The 16,778-nt window shown below is 29.3% G+C and overlaps 2 protein-coding genes and 1 pseudogene across 2 annotated transcripts; all 3 read left to right on the top strand.

The window, feature by feature from the left end:
- Nucleotides 1–5,629: 5,629 nt before the first annotated feature.
- Nucleotides 5,630–7,638, top strand: LOC124827341 (actin T1-like protein). The gene is made up of 3 exons (XM_047300362.2): nucleotides 5,630–5,867; nucleotides 7,114–7,192; nucleotides 7,316–7,638. The coding sequence occupies exons 1-3, from the start codon at nucleotides 5,716–5,718 to the stop codon at nucleotides 7,382–7,384; spliced, it is 300 nt and encodes a 99-aa protein (XP_047156318.1). The 5' UTR covers nucleotides 5,630–5,715; the 3' UTR covers nucleotides 7,385–7,638.
- Nucleotides 7,639–10,583: 2,945 nt separating this feature from the next.
- On the top strand, nucleotides 10,584–12,684 carry LOC124827342 (thylakoid lumen 15.0 kDa protein). The gene is made up of 6 exons (XM_047300363.2): nucleotides 10,584–10,829; nucleotides 10,900–11,006; nucleotides 11,641–11,731; nucleotides 11,862–11,930; nucleotides 12,051–12,160; nucleotides 12,241–12,684. The coding sequence occupies exons 1-6, from the start codon at nucleotides 10,625–10,627 to the stop codon at nucleotides 12,331–12,333; spliced, it is 675 nt and encodes a 224-aa protein (XP_047156319.1). The 5' UTR covers nucleotides 10,584–10,624; the 3' UTR covers nucleotides 12,334–12,684.
- Nucleotides 12,685–16,151: 3,467 nt separating this feature from the next.
- Nucleotides 16,152–16,663, top strand: LOC148194454 (auxin-responsive protein SAUR32 pseudogene; annotated as a pseudogene).
- The last annotated feature ends 115 nt before the right edge of the window (nucleotides 16,664–16,778 follow it).

Raw genomic sequence — 16,778 nt, 5'->3', positions numbered from 1 at the left:
GCACGTTCGTTGAGTACGAGATTTATCAAGTAATTATTAAACGCTCGACTTTACAAGTGATTATGAACGGTAACTTCGTTTACATGTTATTCAGAATATACACTATAGCGTTTGTAAGAACTTCCTTCGCTAAAGAACAATCATTTAGTATGAGAAGTTTCTTGTATGTAAAACTAAAGTGCAACTGCAGGTTTTATAAAAGAAGCGTTTAGGCGAAGTAAACAATAAATGCATAAATATTTTTATACTAGTTCACTCCAACTAAGCTATGTCTAGTCTCTTTTATCTACAAAGGGTTCCACTATAATCTTCAACAAGATTACAACTAAGTATTCTTACCACTTTTGTTATCCATAGGCACTCCTGGTACCCACGATACGCTGTCTAGTTGAGTTTCACTCACTCGTGATTGTGCAATATTCTTCATCACTCTTGGTATTCCTAGTCAACGAATAATCTTTTGTTATCCTAGACTAGTTGAGTATTCACACCACTCTTGGTACTAGATCATGGTATCCTCTAATACGCTGCCTAGATTTTCTTAACCCCAAAGAGTTTCAACAACAAGTGTTTTAATTCTCTTCAGAATTGCAATCAACGATTGCTTACAAGTTGTTTAGATTATTACTCTCATAAAGAGGATATATGTTCAATACAATACAGTCTATAAACTCGCTAGATGTTTCTCTTTTCTCTCTTTTTTCAACAATAAGCAAATATTACAATGATGCTCGAGAGTATTGCTTGACTTTTCTTTTTCTCTAATCAAATATTTTCTTTTTGCTTGAGCTTCTTTATGCTTCTCTTTTATATACTTTTCGTAGGATTGATATTTACGTTGAAAGTTATCTTCTTGGGTTATCCTTTCGATTCTTCCTTTGAATGACCTTCTATTTAAAGGCTCTTTGAAAATATATATGTTAGTATGAGCTCTTAGCCTTGATTCTTGTATCTTCTTTGTCTTGCGTGTGACACACTCGTTGGTTAAAGTCAACTTGTCAGAGCATATTTGCTTCTAGTACTTTGGTTAATATAGGTTGTACTTTCTTTCAAACACTTTTTCTTATGAAGAGAACATTTTGTGAATGTCTCTAGCGTCCACTTCTGATATATTTCAAATATAATAATAGATGCGTGTATAGAATATAGTAGATTGTGCATGCAACAAAATATGTCTTATCTCTTATTACTTTTGTTATTTTTGAACTTTACACATTTAATGACATTTAATGCTTGTTATATATATATATATATATATATATATATATATATATATATATATATATATACTTAAGTTTATAATCGAACGCCAAAAACTAACTATGCTTGGCCGAACGTTCATGCACAGTTTCTCGAAACGAAGACGCTCGTCCTCAACTACGATCCTTTCCAAATGAAAGAATTCAATTTCAACCAAATTCACTAGAAACACCGAACGGTCAAGGACCGTTCAGTGACGAACGTACACTTTCATAGTGGAAATTTCATACTAGAATCATTTATATTTAAACTCATTTCTCAACATATAACTTCATAATTTCATACATTCATATCATAGTCAATTTTCATACTTCATACAATCCATATCATAGAAATTTCATATATTTCATACATCAGAACATAACACCATCATATTTCCTTTCCAATCATCAAATCAACGAACGTTCATGCAACACAGAAACATACAAATTAAATTAGATAAGTTTCTGTTACCTCTGAGCGTGAACGAACGTTCCTAGAGGCAAAATTAAGGTTCGCCTGACTACAATTCCTTCTACCCTCACATTCAATAATTCTTCAAACTAAACCAAACAAAAGAATACCAACAATGGCTCAAACAAGATGAAATCATGCAACCAGAACTTGGTTTGCATGTACCAGATAACGAACGACTAAGGACAAGAAAAACTTACCAGTTCAGAACTCGAAATTGATCGGTTCAAACTGAAGCTCTGGACGCCGGAAGTGCTTCTACGGTGCCTGAACGGTGATCGGAGAAGAGAAAAGGTGAGATTTGGTAGAGAGAAGGGAGAGGTTTTTAGAGAGAAGAAGGAGAAATGAAAATTTTCAGAGTTTGAGGAAGAAGGTGCATGCAGAGAGTGTGACGTGAATTTTCTGAAAAATCAAGTTTTGCTTCCCACTTCAAAACGAACGTCCGCTCATCTGCCGACACCTACATTCCACTATTTGATTTCCGAATCCCCTCTGCTTGACACCTGACGTCCGTTCATAGGGTTTTTGGGTGCGTTTTTAATGATTCTAACATGTCTACTCTTTTTAAACATATTGGCTACCTAATTGAATAATTTATTTTCATTTCAAAATAATTAAATAATCTAACAATAATTAGATTATATATATTTTAATATAATAAAAATGTGAAGACACATGAAAATGTATTGGTTTTCATTAGTAATATTATTATAAAGTTAGAAAAATAAAATTAAACATAAATTTATACCTTTATAAACTTAAAATATAATTAAAATAATGTATGTTAACAGAAGCGGGTGTGATTATATGTAGAAAAAAAAATGATAAATATTTTAAATTGTAATTCGGTTTTTAGTTGAATTTTATAGTTTACTTGAACCGATATGTCTTACACAGAGTTGGGCCCAGTTTTCAAAGAGTGTTTCATCCTATACCTCTAAAATCTCATCTTGCATTTCCAAAAATTACATTTTTAACTTTCTAACATCTCATCTTACACCTCCAATTTTTCCAAAATTTTCATTTCAACTTTAATAAATATTTTTTCATTTTCTTTTCTTTCTTATTAAAAGCATTCTTCACCACTTTAATAATAATTTAATTTAATTTAAAATTTAAATATTATTTAATATAATTTAATATTTTAATAATTATTAAAATATAATTTATATTATAATAATAGTTATATTAAAAACTTAAAAATAAAATAATAAAAATAAAAATAAAAATAATAAAAATAAATAGTAATAATAAATTTGATTTAATATATTTAAATATATTAAAATATTAAATTAAATTAAATAATTATTAAATTTTAATTAAAAACCAAAATTTTAAAAACTTCAGATATTAAAATCAAAATATGCTAACACTTTTGCTTTTTTATTTAAAATTTAACAAATATTAAATTTAAACAAAAATTATAATATTATTTATTATATTTTTATATTTTAATAATTATTAACATATGATTTATATTTTTATAACAGTTTTATTAAAAGAATTAAAATAATAATAACTAAAATAAGAATAATAATAATAAAAATAAAAATAACATTTCATCATATATTTAAATATATTAAATTGTATTAAAATATTAAATTAAATTCAATAATCATTAAAATTTTAAAAGTAATGTTTCGGATATTCATATCCGATGAATAATTGTTTTCAAAAAATTATTTTTTATTTAAATTTTAATAATTATTTAATTTAATTTAATATTTTAGGCTTAATACCCTCTTTCGTTCTCACTTTCGTTGGATAATGTCAATTCAGTCCTCATTTTTGAAAGTGTTTGGAATATGTCTACAGTTAGTAAAATTTACGTCTAATTTGTCCCTTCCGTTAAGTATAATCAAACGGAGTTAGTGTGTTGATGATGTGGCACCAGATATTGATGACGTGTCAATTTATTGTTTGGTACGGTGGTGACCTGTTAATAAAACACCATATTATTGAGGTTTTTAAAGTTAGGGTTTTTATATTAGGGGAAAATTGATTTAGAGTTTCTACATCGCGACACCGTCATCAACCTCTCCCTCCTCGGCAACGTCGACATCCGCCTCTCCCTCCCCAGCGACGCCAACATCCGCCTCTCCCTTCCCGGTGACGCCTTCGACCTCGTCGTCCACGCCAAGACCACCCTCGTCGCTCCACTGGTCCAACCAGCATCGTCACTACAGATCAGACATCGCAAAACAAATAACCCTAAAACGTGCATAGAAACACTTCAAATAACAATCTACAACTCCGCAAACACGAACGCAAGAACAGGAAATCAAACCCCACTTCTCGCCACTGATCAGCAAGATGGAAGAACCTCAACCCAAATCGAAATCAGAAAAATCAAGAATTTTCCCAAAAACAGAGCGAAACGAAACTCTGCATCCCAACTCTAAAAAATCAAATACCAAAAGAGAACCCCTAATGAATTGCAACATGTACTGAACCCTCATCTACGTAGCCTTTGTACACGTTCCCGAAGCCTCCCACTCCAACCATCAATTGTTCATTGAAGTTATCGGTGGCGGCTCTGATTTTGCTATGGAGAAGTAGCGGCAGAGGTTGGTTGGCAGTGACGATGAGCCACCCCGCGAGAAGTTCCGCCTTTTTTGCTGGAACCACTTTCAAGGGTGATATTCTTTTTGTATTTGATGAGGAAGAAAACAAGAATAGAAGAGAGCAAAAGGACACCTGCAACTGCTCATAGTATGGCTTCTCGGCTTTTCGTAAAGACGCTACTTTTCTTGTTTGAGCTAAAGGGAACCTTAGGCTTTTGAGGAGGAGGGTTTGGGTTTTGTCCAGTGAGACTAACTGTTGAGTTGCTGATTTTGAAGACTTCAATTGCGTTAATAATCGCGTCTTTGATCCAGCTTGCATGGCGAGGTGTTGATGATTTGATGATATAAGATTAATTGATTCTTTCTTCTTTTTGGAAGCTGTTGATGATTTGATGATATAAGATCTTTTGATTTAAGATGAGAATGAGAATGAAACCTCTGTTGTGCATGAATTTGATGTTTTTGAGGTTGATTATACATACATAAAGCTCGGTTGTGTAAGGTGGGAAAATGGGGGAATGAATTATTAAAGAAGAAGAAGACAAACAAAAAGAAGAAGACCCTGAAAGAAAGTAACACGTCAGCACCCACAAAATAATATATTGACACGTCATCAATATCTAGTGCCAGATCATCAACACACTAACTTCGTTTGATTATACTTAACGGAAGGGACAAATTAGACGCAAATTTTACTAACTATGGACATATTCCAAACACTTTAAAAAATGAGGACTGAATTGACATTATCCAACGAAAGTGGGGACGAAAGAGGGTATTAAGCCAATATTTTAATATAATTTAAATGTATTTGAATATTTTATTTAATATAATTTTATTTGATTTTAAATAAATAATTGTTTTTTAAACTTTATCTTTTATTTAAGTTTAATAATTATTTAATTTATTTTAGAATTTTAATATAATTTAATATATTTAAATATATTATTTAATATAATTTTATTTTTATTGTTATTATTTTATTTTTATATTTTTAATATAACTAATATTATAATATAAATGATATTTTAATAATTATTTAAATATAAAATTATATTAAATAATATTTGAATTTTAAATTTAATTATTATAAAGGTGGTGTAAAGTGTTTTTAATAAGAAAAAGAAAAATATAAAAACGTATTTTTTAAAATTAAAAGTGAAATTTTTGAAAAAGTTGAACGGAAGATGAAAGGTTAAAAGGTTGAAAATGGAATTTTAAAAAATCCAAGAAGACATTAGAGGTGTAAGATGAAACATTCGTTTTCAAAACAGAAGCCCAAGAAAGAAATTGTGGCACTAATATCACAGCAAAAACATGAAACGACGTCGTGAGCAAATTTATGTATGAATAAGAGTGGTTTACATTGAGAGAAGGGGATAAGAGTGGAGCTCTGAAAACTCAGAGAGAAGCAAAGCAGAGAAAGGAGAGAAGAAGAATGGAAAAGTACTTCGGAAACGCTTATCGCGGTGACCCGGGCGTGCCCCATGCGGACCCGGATCGGTTTGTCAACATTTGGATTGGATCCGCTGCCTTCTCTGTTCTCACATACTTCAATCCCTATATGTGGACGCTTTCTAATCAGTTCAAGTACCATTTTCTTTTCCTCTTCTCTTTTTGTGTTCTTTTCTGTTATTTCAAACTTCGAGTATAGACGTCACAGTACGATTGAATTGAACTTTGTTTAGGTAATGCTTAGATTATCTTTTTTGTTTACTGAATTGTTTTACTAGGGATTACTCTTCAGCCACAGTCAATACTCTATAGTGTGACTGTAATCAGTTATAGTTATAACTTATTATATATGTTATTGATTATTGAAATAGTTTATTTCTTACCGTTATTCCTAATAAGACCCTTGGTATTCAATGTATATTGGGTGCATTGTTTAATCATATGCAAAAATAACAATTAAGGAGTTTTATAGTCCCTTCACAATGTATGTGTCACTTGTATTTACGCCCAAGAATTTCTAGTGATTTGTGTTTGTTTGGATGAACTTCACCATAAACAATTCTAAAGAAAAATATAAGAAAGAAAAAATCAAAGTGACTTTTTCTTAAATTAAAATTAGATTGTGCATAAGTTAAGAATAAATTTTAGAGAAACTATATGAGAAAGTTTCTACGAATTACCATGTGCATAAACTAATTTTAGCTTGTAGAGAAGCCAATTTTAATTTTTCTTCTATGGAGAAATTCATCCAAACAGGCCTTAGTCTGATGGTATTCTGTTGGGCTTACCTATTGGATGGAGTGGCTTGCAATGGACTGTAGGTTCATCTTTTACACACAAAAGTTAGGTCTTCTAGTCGTGTTTTCATGTTTGTTATGGTTGTATGTATGTGTACAGGAAGGTGTGAAGGCTCACTGTCCTATATGATTCATTTTTCTTTCTTTTCCTCCATTCCAATCTAAACCTGATGACTTTGAAAGAGGTATGGAGGGAGTTCTTTATTCTAGGTTTGAATACAGCCATGAAGGAAGAATGTCATTTTCATATCTCATACAAAAACGAGTTAAATGGTGAAAATAGACAACTGAAATATATTCTATTCTCCTCCTAAAGTTTCAAGAAAAAGTGAACAAGATAAAAGGGACTCATCTATTTCTGTACGCATTTGTGGGATATTGAAGCATAGCTATTGTTTGCTTTAAGGTTGACTTGGTTTTCTTCCCGGGATTTTCCCCCATATTCTGATTATGATAGTTGAGTAGAATTGACATTCTGCATGCACCATTTCTCTTCTTTAACTATTTATTATTTAATCTTTTGAAGCTTCTTTTTGGGCATCAATTCATTTAAATTACTTAGTCTATGATCGTTTAATGTACAGCTGGCATGATAAAGCAGTTTTATTCGAGCAATATCACTGGAAACAGGCAAGGAAGAAGAATCAGCCATATGAGTTCTTGGTATGCTAGTTTACCGAATGTTTCTTGAGAGCTTTAGCTGAGCAGAGCTGATACTTTTGTTTACTTTGTGCTTTATTTAATATGAGGAATTAATTATCTGTTAAAAAAATTGTGTTGATGCAGTGGAACAAGACTTGGGATAAGGTCCACCGAGAACATTACTACTACAACTGGCCTGTTTACTTTCCTTAGGTCCCTTCTGTTTTATTTCTTACAGACTTTGCCCTATCTTTATTTTGTTTGCAACCCTGGATAAAATTTACGTCCCCCTCCCCCACTCCACTGCTTTTCTCTCATGACTTCACTTTTCTTGTGTTCAGTCCTCTTTTTTAATAACTACATGATTATTCGAATTACAAACTATCGAGATAAGTAACTGTATTCAATTGTTGTGAGCATGTTCTGTTGACCTCCTACAGGGTTTTATAGAAGCTACTTATACACAACTTTGGGGATGATAATCTTTTAGTCTTTGGGGGTTTATAGAAGCTACTTATACTTATACACTACTTATACACTGCATGGCTGTTAAGCATCATTGAACTACAGTCAGTGTAGTGTATAGGGGTGTTTTCCCGTTAGTTTAAGATACTATCTGGGGAGTTCTGTATAATATACTTCTGTAAACAAGTAAAAAAGTTGAAGGGTTGAAGGGTGAGATGCTATTAACTCCAAGGGGACATCTTCTGCATTTGCTAAACTTATGGATGGTTGAGTCCTAAAGAAAATAATCTGATTCCGTATGGAGACAATGGCGATAAGTTATTTTAGTCTTAAATATTTTACTTGTCCGTAGATTTCAATTGTGTCTGATAAGTGATTACACCCTTTTCAGCTCTATTTATCTATCAATGAAGAATAAATCTGGTATCTCGAATAAAGTAATCAAAACAGATTACGAATCAAATTCAATTGAATATTATCTAGTGCGAAAAATAGGTTTTTAGACGCGGAAGAATGATTTCCAAACCTTTTCAAGTTACTGGATAAATTCTTTCTGAAGAAAAAGTCACTGGAGCAATTAATTCATTTTTTGAATCTCTTGCAGATTATTTGAGATTCAATTGTGCAAACTTGGTTTTGAATTAAATTGCACTTTTAAAAGTTCAGGAAACAAGTTTTAATGCATTTTTAGCGTTTTTAAATTGAAATACTTTGATACTAAATAGAAGCAAATAACATTTCTTTTGTTTCTTTTTTCTACTATATTTGCAAGTGCTTATGAGTAACTTTTTATAGCATGGATGTTATGCTTCTGGTATATAGCATATATTTGGTCAACAATTCGATACTTATAGTCGAAATTTTATTTAAGAAATTTATTTACATAATATAGTGAAAATTATGTATAAGTTTAATTTTTTTATGTTGATTATATAAGTATTTTATTTATAATAGAAGAAATATGAATTAAATTCAAAACATAAATAAAAATATAATAACAAATGATATGTCAATGCCTTTGATATGAATTTGTCGACTTATTTTAGCTGAAAATTAAAAGGAAAATATAAACTTAATGATGATTAGTACCAGGATTATATATTTGTTAAGTTTTTTTAACCCCTCTAAAAAAAAGAGAAAGTTCCTTTAACAAAAAAATAAATAAATAATCTTAAAAAAAATCGATACGGTAATGGTTCTTTAACCTAGTCATTTTACTTTTTTTTTTCAAATGGTTGCTCTTATATTGGAAGCTATAATTGGCTATGAAATTTAGTTAAATTTTCATCTCAAACCCTTCAAATTTTATGTAGCAAGCATGAAACTTATTAACATGAAAGTATTTTCACACACACATATCCATAAAATCTTAATAACTGCTTTGTAACTCCATTCTTTTAGTGTATATATATATATATATTTTGATTTTATTTTTATCAATATATCTCATTTTATTATTTTATTATTTTATTATTTAAATTTTGAAATTAGTTTTTTAATCTAAATTAATTATCTATAATAAAAAACTATCTATGATAAAATTATAAAAGTTATTTATTTTATAATAATTTTTTATGAACATATATTCTTTAAAATATATTAGTATTTTTATTTTAATAATTATGATAATATTTTTTTTCATAACAAAAAATCGAATAGGCATATGTATAAATAGATATGTTTTCAATGGCGTGTATAATAATAATACTTATTATTATTATTTATAAATTATAGCAGTAAAAAATGAGATTTGGTAAACAGATTATTTCCCACTTTTAATAATATTTTAAAATAATAATAGAAAATTTACAAAGAAGAACCTCAATCTAAAAATGAGAAAAAAATTAATAGAGAAAAAAAAATAGTAAGAGACTCTCTTATTAAAAAAGTAGTTTGTCCACATAATTAAGCTCTATGTCTTTAGAATATTTGATTTTATACAATTAATTTTTTTCACAACATTTAAACATTTATTTTCATATAATAAACATAATAATATAAAATAATAAATAATAATATATATTTTTTATTTATAAAAAATTATACAATAAAAACGTCTCATTGCAGTCATTGAATTTGATTCCTTCATTGGGCATACATATTAAAATTGTCCAAGTTTATGGCAATGATAACACTCAATGAAAGATTTATGAAAACTGTGTCTGTCCCTACTTCTTCCTTGTCCTAGAATTCTACCATGATCCTCTTAAAGATTCACTAAAGGTAATCTTCAAAGCTTACTCTTCTATTTCATGAGGTTTCATCCATTGTTCATAGACTGGAAGACTATTTTATAATATATAGTAAGTGCATCAAAATCTTTTGGTTCCTCAGTAGAGCATATCATGTAATTCAACTCGGTGTCATGGATTTCAATATCTTGTTAATAACTTCAACATCATCCATATTTGTTTTATTGACTCGTAGTTTGTTGACGATGGTAAGGGTGTGTGTAAAATATTCATTTATAGATTCTACCTCTTTCATCTTGAACATTTCAAATTCATTTTAGAATGATTGTCGTTGTGCTTACTACACTTTTGTTATCCCTTGACATTTTTTCTTCAAAGAATTTCAAATGTTTTTAGTTTTTAGATGTATCTTTGTTCAAAATGGCTTTCAAAATTGATTTGTCCATAGCCTAAAAGGGATAATTTTTCGCCTTTATTTATATCTTTCAATTTTGCATTGACAATTACTTTCTTTTATGCTTTCTATGAGACTTTGATATCCTTTTGATCCCAAGAAATTTTTCATAAGCATATTCCAATCATCATAATGTCCAATCAAATTTTTATATTGGAATGGTGGTGAAGTTAGTAATAAAGGAGTGCAGAAGTGAATGAAGATTAAAGCCGTTACCGATAGTGATGGGCTTGACAAAACCTACTCAGTGCAGCACAACCCAAATTGATAAGCCCAACTAAACCTTGTAAAGAAGCATCCATAACAACTGTCAAACAAGGGCGTTTCCAGAGAAGGAAGATCATGGCGCATTCTCATTATCTTCATCATATTCCTTCGTTACCATCTTTATCTGCATCTCTCACTCCCCAAACTCCTTCGCTTCCCGTTCGGCGATTACAGCTCAAGACGCTGTCGTATCATGCCCCTTCACACGCCACTTTCAGCTCTTTCAAACCTCTTCATTTTGCTCTCTCTGGAGCCCTCTCACTTGGGTTATTATTCGGAGGTAATTTCCGCTACCTCTCTTTTCCTTTTTCCTAATGCTGCAATGAGAAATTGAAGCTTATAATTTGTAGGAATTCGGGTGGCCGAGGCTGCAAAAGTAGGTGTGAACAAGCCGGAGTTGCTCCCCAAGGAGTTTACCTCTGTCATTGATGTTGCTGGGTTCCTCTCTGATGGACAGGTGTGATGTTATTAGAATTCAAATCAATCTATTTGCATATTATGAAATTTGTCCTTGACTGGTGTAGAAGTTTTCTAGTAGCTTTTTTAAATTTTCATTTTTAAACCTTTTATTTTTTAATTTTTAAAATTTTTTCCTTTTTATAAATCCTTATAAGAAAGGTTGCACTTACATATTCTAATTTGTCAACTTTTTTAACAATTATTTTAATGGTCTTTTACATTTAAACTGAATTCTGTTTATTCTTTAATTTTATTGTAAGAGTTTAATTTTCAAGACTGTAACACTATATAAACTATTCATGAACTATTTCCAGATATGATTTTTATATTAGTTACTGTATAAATCATTAAAATTACGGAACATGACAATTTGTAATTAGATGTCATTTTAATTAAATTTTTATTTTTGTTACAGAACTATATAAAACAACAATTTTGTAATAAAAAATAAAAGCAACAGCTGAAAACAAGAATACTTATTTTGAAACTAAAAGCTTCTTCCATGGTGACAATAGCATGATGCTCTTTCTTTTTTATTTACCATTGGGAAGGAACTTAAAACTGAATTTCCGTGTTTGTGAGTTTAGGGTAGAAGGAATGTCAACGATGTTTAATCAATGATTCTTCTACAGGAGAAAAGATTAGCAGCAGAGATTGCTGCTCTTGAAGCAGATACCGGATTCAAGTTAAGGGTTTTGGCCCAGAACTATCCTGATACGCCAGGTTTTTGACTATGGTCATTGCACACAATTTAGCAAAATATGGATCTCACGTAATTCACAGGCTGCTTCTGAAATTTAAGGGTTAAGACTATTAAAGAAAACTAGAAAGCTGAAACTGATGAATTATGCAGGTTTGGCTGTCAAAGATTTCTGGCAGGTAGATGACAGAACAGTTGTCTTTGTTGCTGATCCCACGTTTGGTAAAGGACCCGCCACACTTTTCTTTGTTACTTTTTACTGTCTTCTTTACTTTCCTTTTTGCTTCTTTCTTGATACATCTAGCAGTAGAAATAATATATGAAGAGGTTTTTGTTGATCAGGTAATATTTTGAATTTCAACGTTGGTGCTTCAGTTGATTTGGACATTCCACGTAGCTTTTGGAGTCGCTTGGCTGGGAAATATGGGAACATTTTCTATTGGAAAGAAAAGGTTGATTCTTCTTCTTCTTCTCAATCTAGCTATTTTTGATTAGCTTAGTTAATGATTTAACATTACACATGATGACATAGGGGGAAGATGCATCTATTGAAGCAGCAGTAACGGCAATTTCTAATTGCCTGAGAGAACCGGTTGGGCCTAATAATTGTTCTGAGGTGAATTAATTTGCTGATTATATCATTTTGTCGTGTGTTAGGTGTACTGTATAGAAATGATTAAGGATTATATATACTTCATTTTTAAGTATATTATTCTGTATCTTATGTACTTCATTCATTGTTAATACATATGGAGTCATGAAATGTATTTCATTCTATAAAAAAGGAGAGGATGAGATGGTACATCAGCATGTTTTATTAATTACTAGTAAACAGATGGTGAAGGTACATTGACTTCTCAGGTTGGATTAGTTCTGAGTTATTGTGATGTATTTTCTGTTTCCTTAGCGAATAGTGTCCGCTTGTGTTATTGGATGAATAAAGTTAAACAATATGGATGCTAAGCAGTCTTTTATACAGGCTTCTTTGTGAATGTTCTAAAGGTATATTTACTTATATAGTTTTGTGGTGTAATGAAAATAGAATGTTTCACTGTGGAATAATTCTGACCTTATAAATTGATTTTTATAAGGTGAGAATTAAGTGCAGATAAAAATTTTAAGATATGAAGGAAGTTATCAGAATTCGTATTCCTAATCAGTAGCTGGTATTCCTAATCAGTAGCTGGAAGATGTTCATGCGTATGAATTTGTGAGTGATGATATCCATAACTATCTAAAACTTCCAAAGTTGCACTATTTTACACATTAAAATAGTGAAAAGTAATTGCACCAACACCATGAGGTTAAAAATACTACGTTATAGAAATTGAAAGGGTGTATGCTTTTGTGCCTATGCTGTTATTTAATTCAATATTTTTATCTCTATGTTTAAAATGCGTGTTACTTTCAGTTCTCTAAAATAGTCATTGATAAAGTAGTTAATATATCTAGAGAAATTATAGAAAGAAGAAGAAAAGATATATTTTACTCTAATTACATTTGTGAATTAGGTTTGATTGTTTATGTTGTGGTCGAACCTCCTCTTAATGGAGACAAACCCCTCATGAATTAAAATAATGTGATGAATGAAAATAATATTATGTTTTAAATATGTTATCATAAGTTTTATCTTACATTTGTGAGTATACAAGTATTACTTAGAGAAAAAAAACCTTTTTAGTAAATCTTAGTACATTGAAAAATTACTTTTTAATGTAGAAAAAATTGTGACATTAAAATTTAAATGGTTAGATTTTTTTTTCTTAATTTTTAAATTATGAAAATAATTTATAATTATATTTATATATTTGTTGTTAATAGTTAATAAATATCGAGATGATAAAAGAATATATGAGCTATAGAAATAACAGTCCCATTTATATGATTATAGTAACTAGTAGTATGATACCGCACAGATTTTTTGTTTTTGTTTTAACTCGTATTAAAAAAATAATGTAATTATTATTATATTTAAATAAATATTTTATTTATATAATTATATTTAAGTGTTATAATTATGTATAGTTATAAATTCAAAATTTTAAAGAGTTTGATAATATGAGAAAAAAAAAGTAATTATGAGTATTTTCTTATATAACAAATTAAATAAAACTAAATAGAATTTTTTTAATATTGATTTCATTACGTTAAAATAATAAATTATTAAAAGTACCACTAATAATACTAATAATATCAATAATAATAATATCAATACAATGACAAGAAAAATAATAATAATAAGATAAAAAAATAATATTTGACATAAATTATAAAATTGATATTATAATTGGTTAGTAATATGTGCAATAAAATAATATTTTTATATAATTAAAATTTATAATTAAATTTTTGAATTATATATTATATTAAAATGAAATACATATGGTCGTTCTTAAAATAAAATGTACGCATATGTTGCAATAGGATCCCACAAAAAATAAATACAAAACATAGTTGATGTTAAAATTTTTAAATAGAGGCATTGGTCTTATGATATCAGAGAAAAAAATAAAGTTAAACTTAAAATATAGTAAACAAAAGTAACATGTATATATAATAAAATGCAACACTGTGTATAATCCATATTAAATAAAGTTAAAGTAAAATAAATTTGAGGTTAAATATTTTAAATAGAAATACATGCAGAAATTGACAGTGATAAATAATAATTGTTGTGTACTTATGATTTTTTTTTTGTGTTTTTGTTTGAAATTATGTATTTTGGTATGATTTTTGTGTGTTAAATTATAAAATTAACATAACAATTAGTAATGTGTAGTAAAGTAATAATATTTTTATATGATTAAAATTTATAATTAAACTTTTTGATTATATATTAAAATGGATAAACAATGGATAATCTAAGTATATCGTGCATTATGGATTCTGTATTCCGTACAAAATAAGTGTAACACGAAGTTGATGTTAAAATTTATCAATTAGAAACATAGGTAGATATAAACAACTTATAATAGAGAAGAATATTAAAAAGGAATTGGCCACATAATAAGAAAAAAAATGAAATTAAACTGAAAATATTGTAAACAAAAGTTGTATAAATATAAATATATGAATATATTATCACATGTAATTCCCATTAAAAAAAGTTAGAGTAACATGAAATTAACTTTAACTTTTTTTAAACAAAATACATATAGATATTGATATTGTGATAACTTATAATTGATGTGTATATATTTTTTTTGGGTATGAATTTCTTTGTGTTAAATTAAAAAATTAACATAATAATTAATTAGTAACATGTAAAATTATGATTATATATAATTAAAGTTGAATTATATATTATATTAAAATTATTGGTCGTTTTATGAGAATCTTCTTTGTCATGAAGTTTTGTAGTAGTCTATCGCTGTCTAATATTATTCTTCATAATTATTATTAGTTGTTCATCAACCTTTGATAGTAATGTTTATCAACTGAATATTAATAATAGATTTCTTAACGGTAATTTGCAAGAAATTAGCCATCTCCCAGATTTGTTACTCACGAGAAGTCGTATATAATTATATTTCATCTTCTAGAAGGCGTATATATCAACTAGAAGATACCAAGGACATCTCAACTAGGGGTGTGAAGAGTGTAGGAAAACACGTGTGATTGTGAGGATCATGAAAGTTAGCACTAAAACGTTTAAAAATATTATTTTAGCTACTTTCGGTGAAGATAAGGCAGTGCTTTTTAAAAAAAAAAATCTAATACCTTATATTCTGCGACTGTATGGTAGGTCCTTGGTGAAAATGTTGAACCATGCATGCGGATAAGATGAATCAAATTGATAACAGGGAAATGCTTCATCAATCCTTCATCAACCTCTATTTCTGGTTGAAGTTTAGTGTGACGTTGGTTTTGCATGTGTTATTATTTGATTTTCATTAATATCTGCTACGCATGAAACTGTGAATGGTGTGCAGTTCTACAGCAAAACGCTTTCATTATGCGTAAGGGCAGTAGGGGCCTGGGGACAAGTTTGTGACTGCAATAGTCTATGATTGTATGCATAGATAACTTCACACCAGTCCATGGTTTTAATTCACTTCGTACCTGGTATTTCGGAGAGTCTCGAGATACCTTGTGATTGTGTGCTGGGAACAATCATGCTGCAATAATTCAAGTTGTATAAGATAAACTAATAACTAAAATAATTATGATTTTTTTTTTACTTTACACTCTTCTTGTAAACATATAACTAAAATAATGAACTACAAATATTCAATATTATTAACATATAAGCAACACTGGTACATGTATATATGTAAAATTTTGTTAGATTTCAAAATAATACTATCCATCAAATAATTGCAATGAAAACACAGTATGACTACGCTTACTTGCCACTTGTTTAGGATTTTGTATTTTAACACGTTTTTAGTGTATATAAATAGCAAACTCAGCTCATAGAAGCTCAAAATCCAAAAGCTTTAAAGTTGAATAATTCACTATTCAAGAAGAAACTACCGTTCAGATTTGAAGATGATTAGGTCTTTCGTTGGGAAGATAGAGAAGAGTGTTTCACTCTTCGTACACAGAAGACCCCAAATTGTGGTGTCAGATGATATTAGGGAAGGGTATTTTGCTGTTCTTGCAACTAAGGGTGAAGAATCCAAAAGGTTCATCGTTGGCTTAAATTTCTTGAATGATCCTGCTTTCTTGGGACTGCTGGATCAAGCTCAGGAAGAATTTGGTTTCAGACAAAAGGGAGCTCTTGCAATCCCTTGTCAGCCTCAAGAATTACAAAAGATTCTAGATCGTTCCGGAGTGTGAAGCAAAGAAGCCACCAAAGATGTTGATCAAACGGGTGAAACTATGTAACTATGTTAGTGAACAACAATAAAGGGACTTTTAGTCGATAACTAAGTATTTTTTAAATAAACTCAACATTATTTCAACATTCTTATAGCTTGTTGTATTTTATGTTGAATACACGGAGTATTTATGGACCATTTCATAGTCTTTCAACTACATGCATTAATTATAATTATCATAACTAATAATTCGATTACATGTCTTATTAAGAGAAACACTCATATCTTTTGCAATCTTATAAGACAA

The sequence above is a fragment of the Vigna umbellata genome, chromosome 8 (genome assembly GCF_029865625.1).
Source record: "Vigna umbellata cultivar VRB3 chromosome 8, Vumbellata_1.0, whole genome shotgun sequence".
NCBI lineage: Eukaryota > Viridiplantae > Streptophyta > Magnoliopsida > Fabales > Fabaceae > Vigna > Vigna umbellata.
Note: the sequence above shows the minus strand (reverse complement) of the source record. Positions and strands in the feature narration are given on the sequence as shown.

Bases quoted from the DNA above. Each gene is read 5' to 3' on its own strand.
- LOC124827341 (XM_047300362.2), top strand. From the start codon at position 5,716: ATGGAAAAGTACTTCGGAAACGCTTATCGCGGTGACCCGGGCGTGCCC. The intron at 5,868-7,113 runs GTACCATTTTCT...TTTAATGTACAG, and splicing joins ACGCTTTCTAATCAGTTCAA to CTGGCATGATAAAGCAGTTT. The intron at 7,193-7,315 runs GTATGCTAGTTT...GTGTTGATGCAG, and splicing joins ATCAGCCATATGAGTTCTTG to TGGAACAAGACTTGGGATAA.
- LOC124827342 (XM_047300363.2), top strand. From the start codon at position 10,625: ATGGCGCATTCTCATTATCTTCATCATATTCCTTCGTTACCATCTTTA. The intron at 11,931-12,050 runs GTAAAGGACCCG...TTTGTTGATCAG, and splicing joins TGTTGCTGATCCCACGTTTG to GTAATATTTTGAATTTCAAC. The intron at 12,161-12,240 runs GTTGATTCTTCT...ATGATGACATAG, and splicing joins TTTTCTATTGGAAAGAAAAG to GGGGAAGATGCATCTATTGA.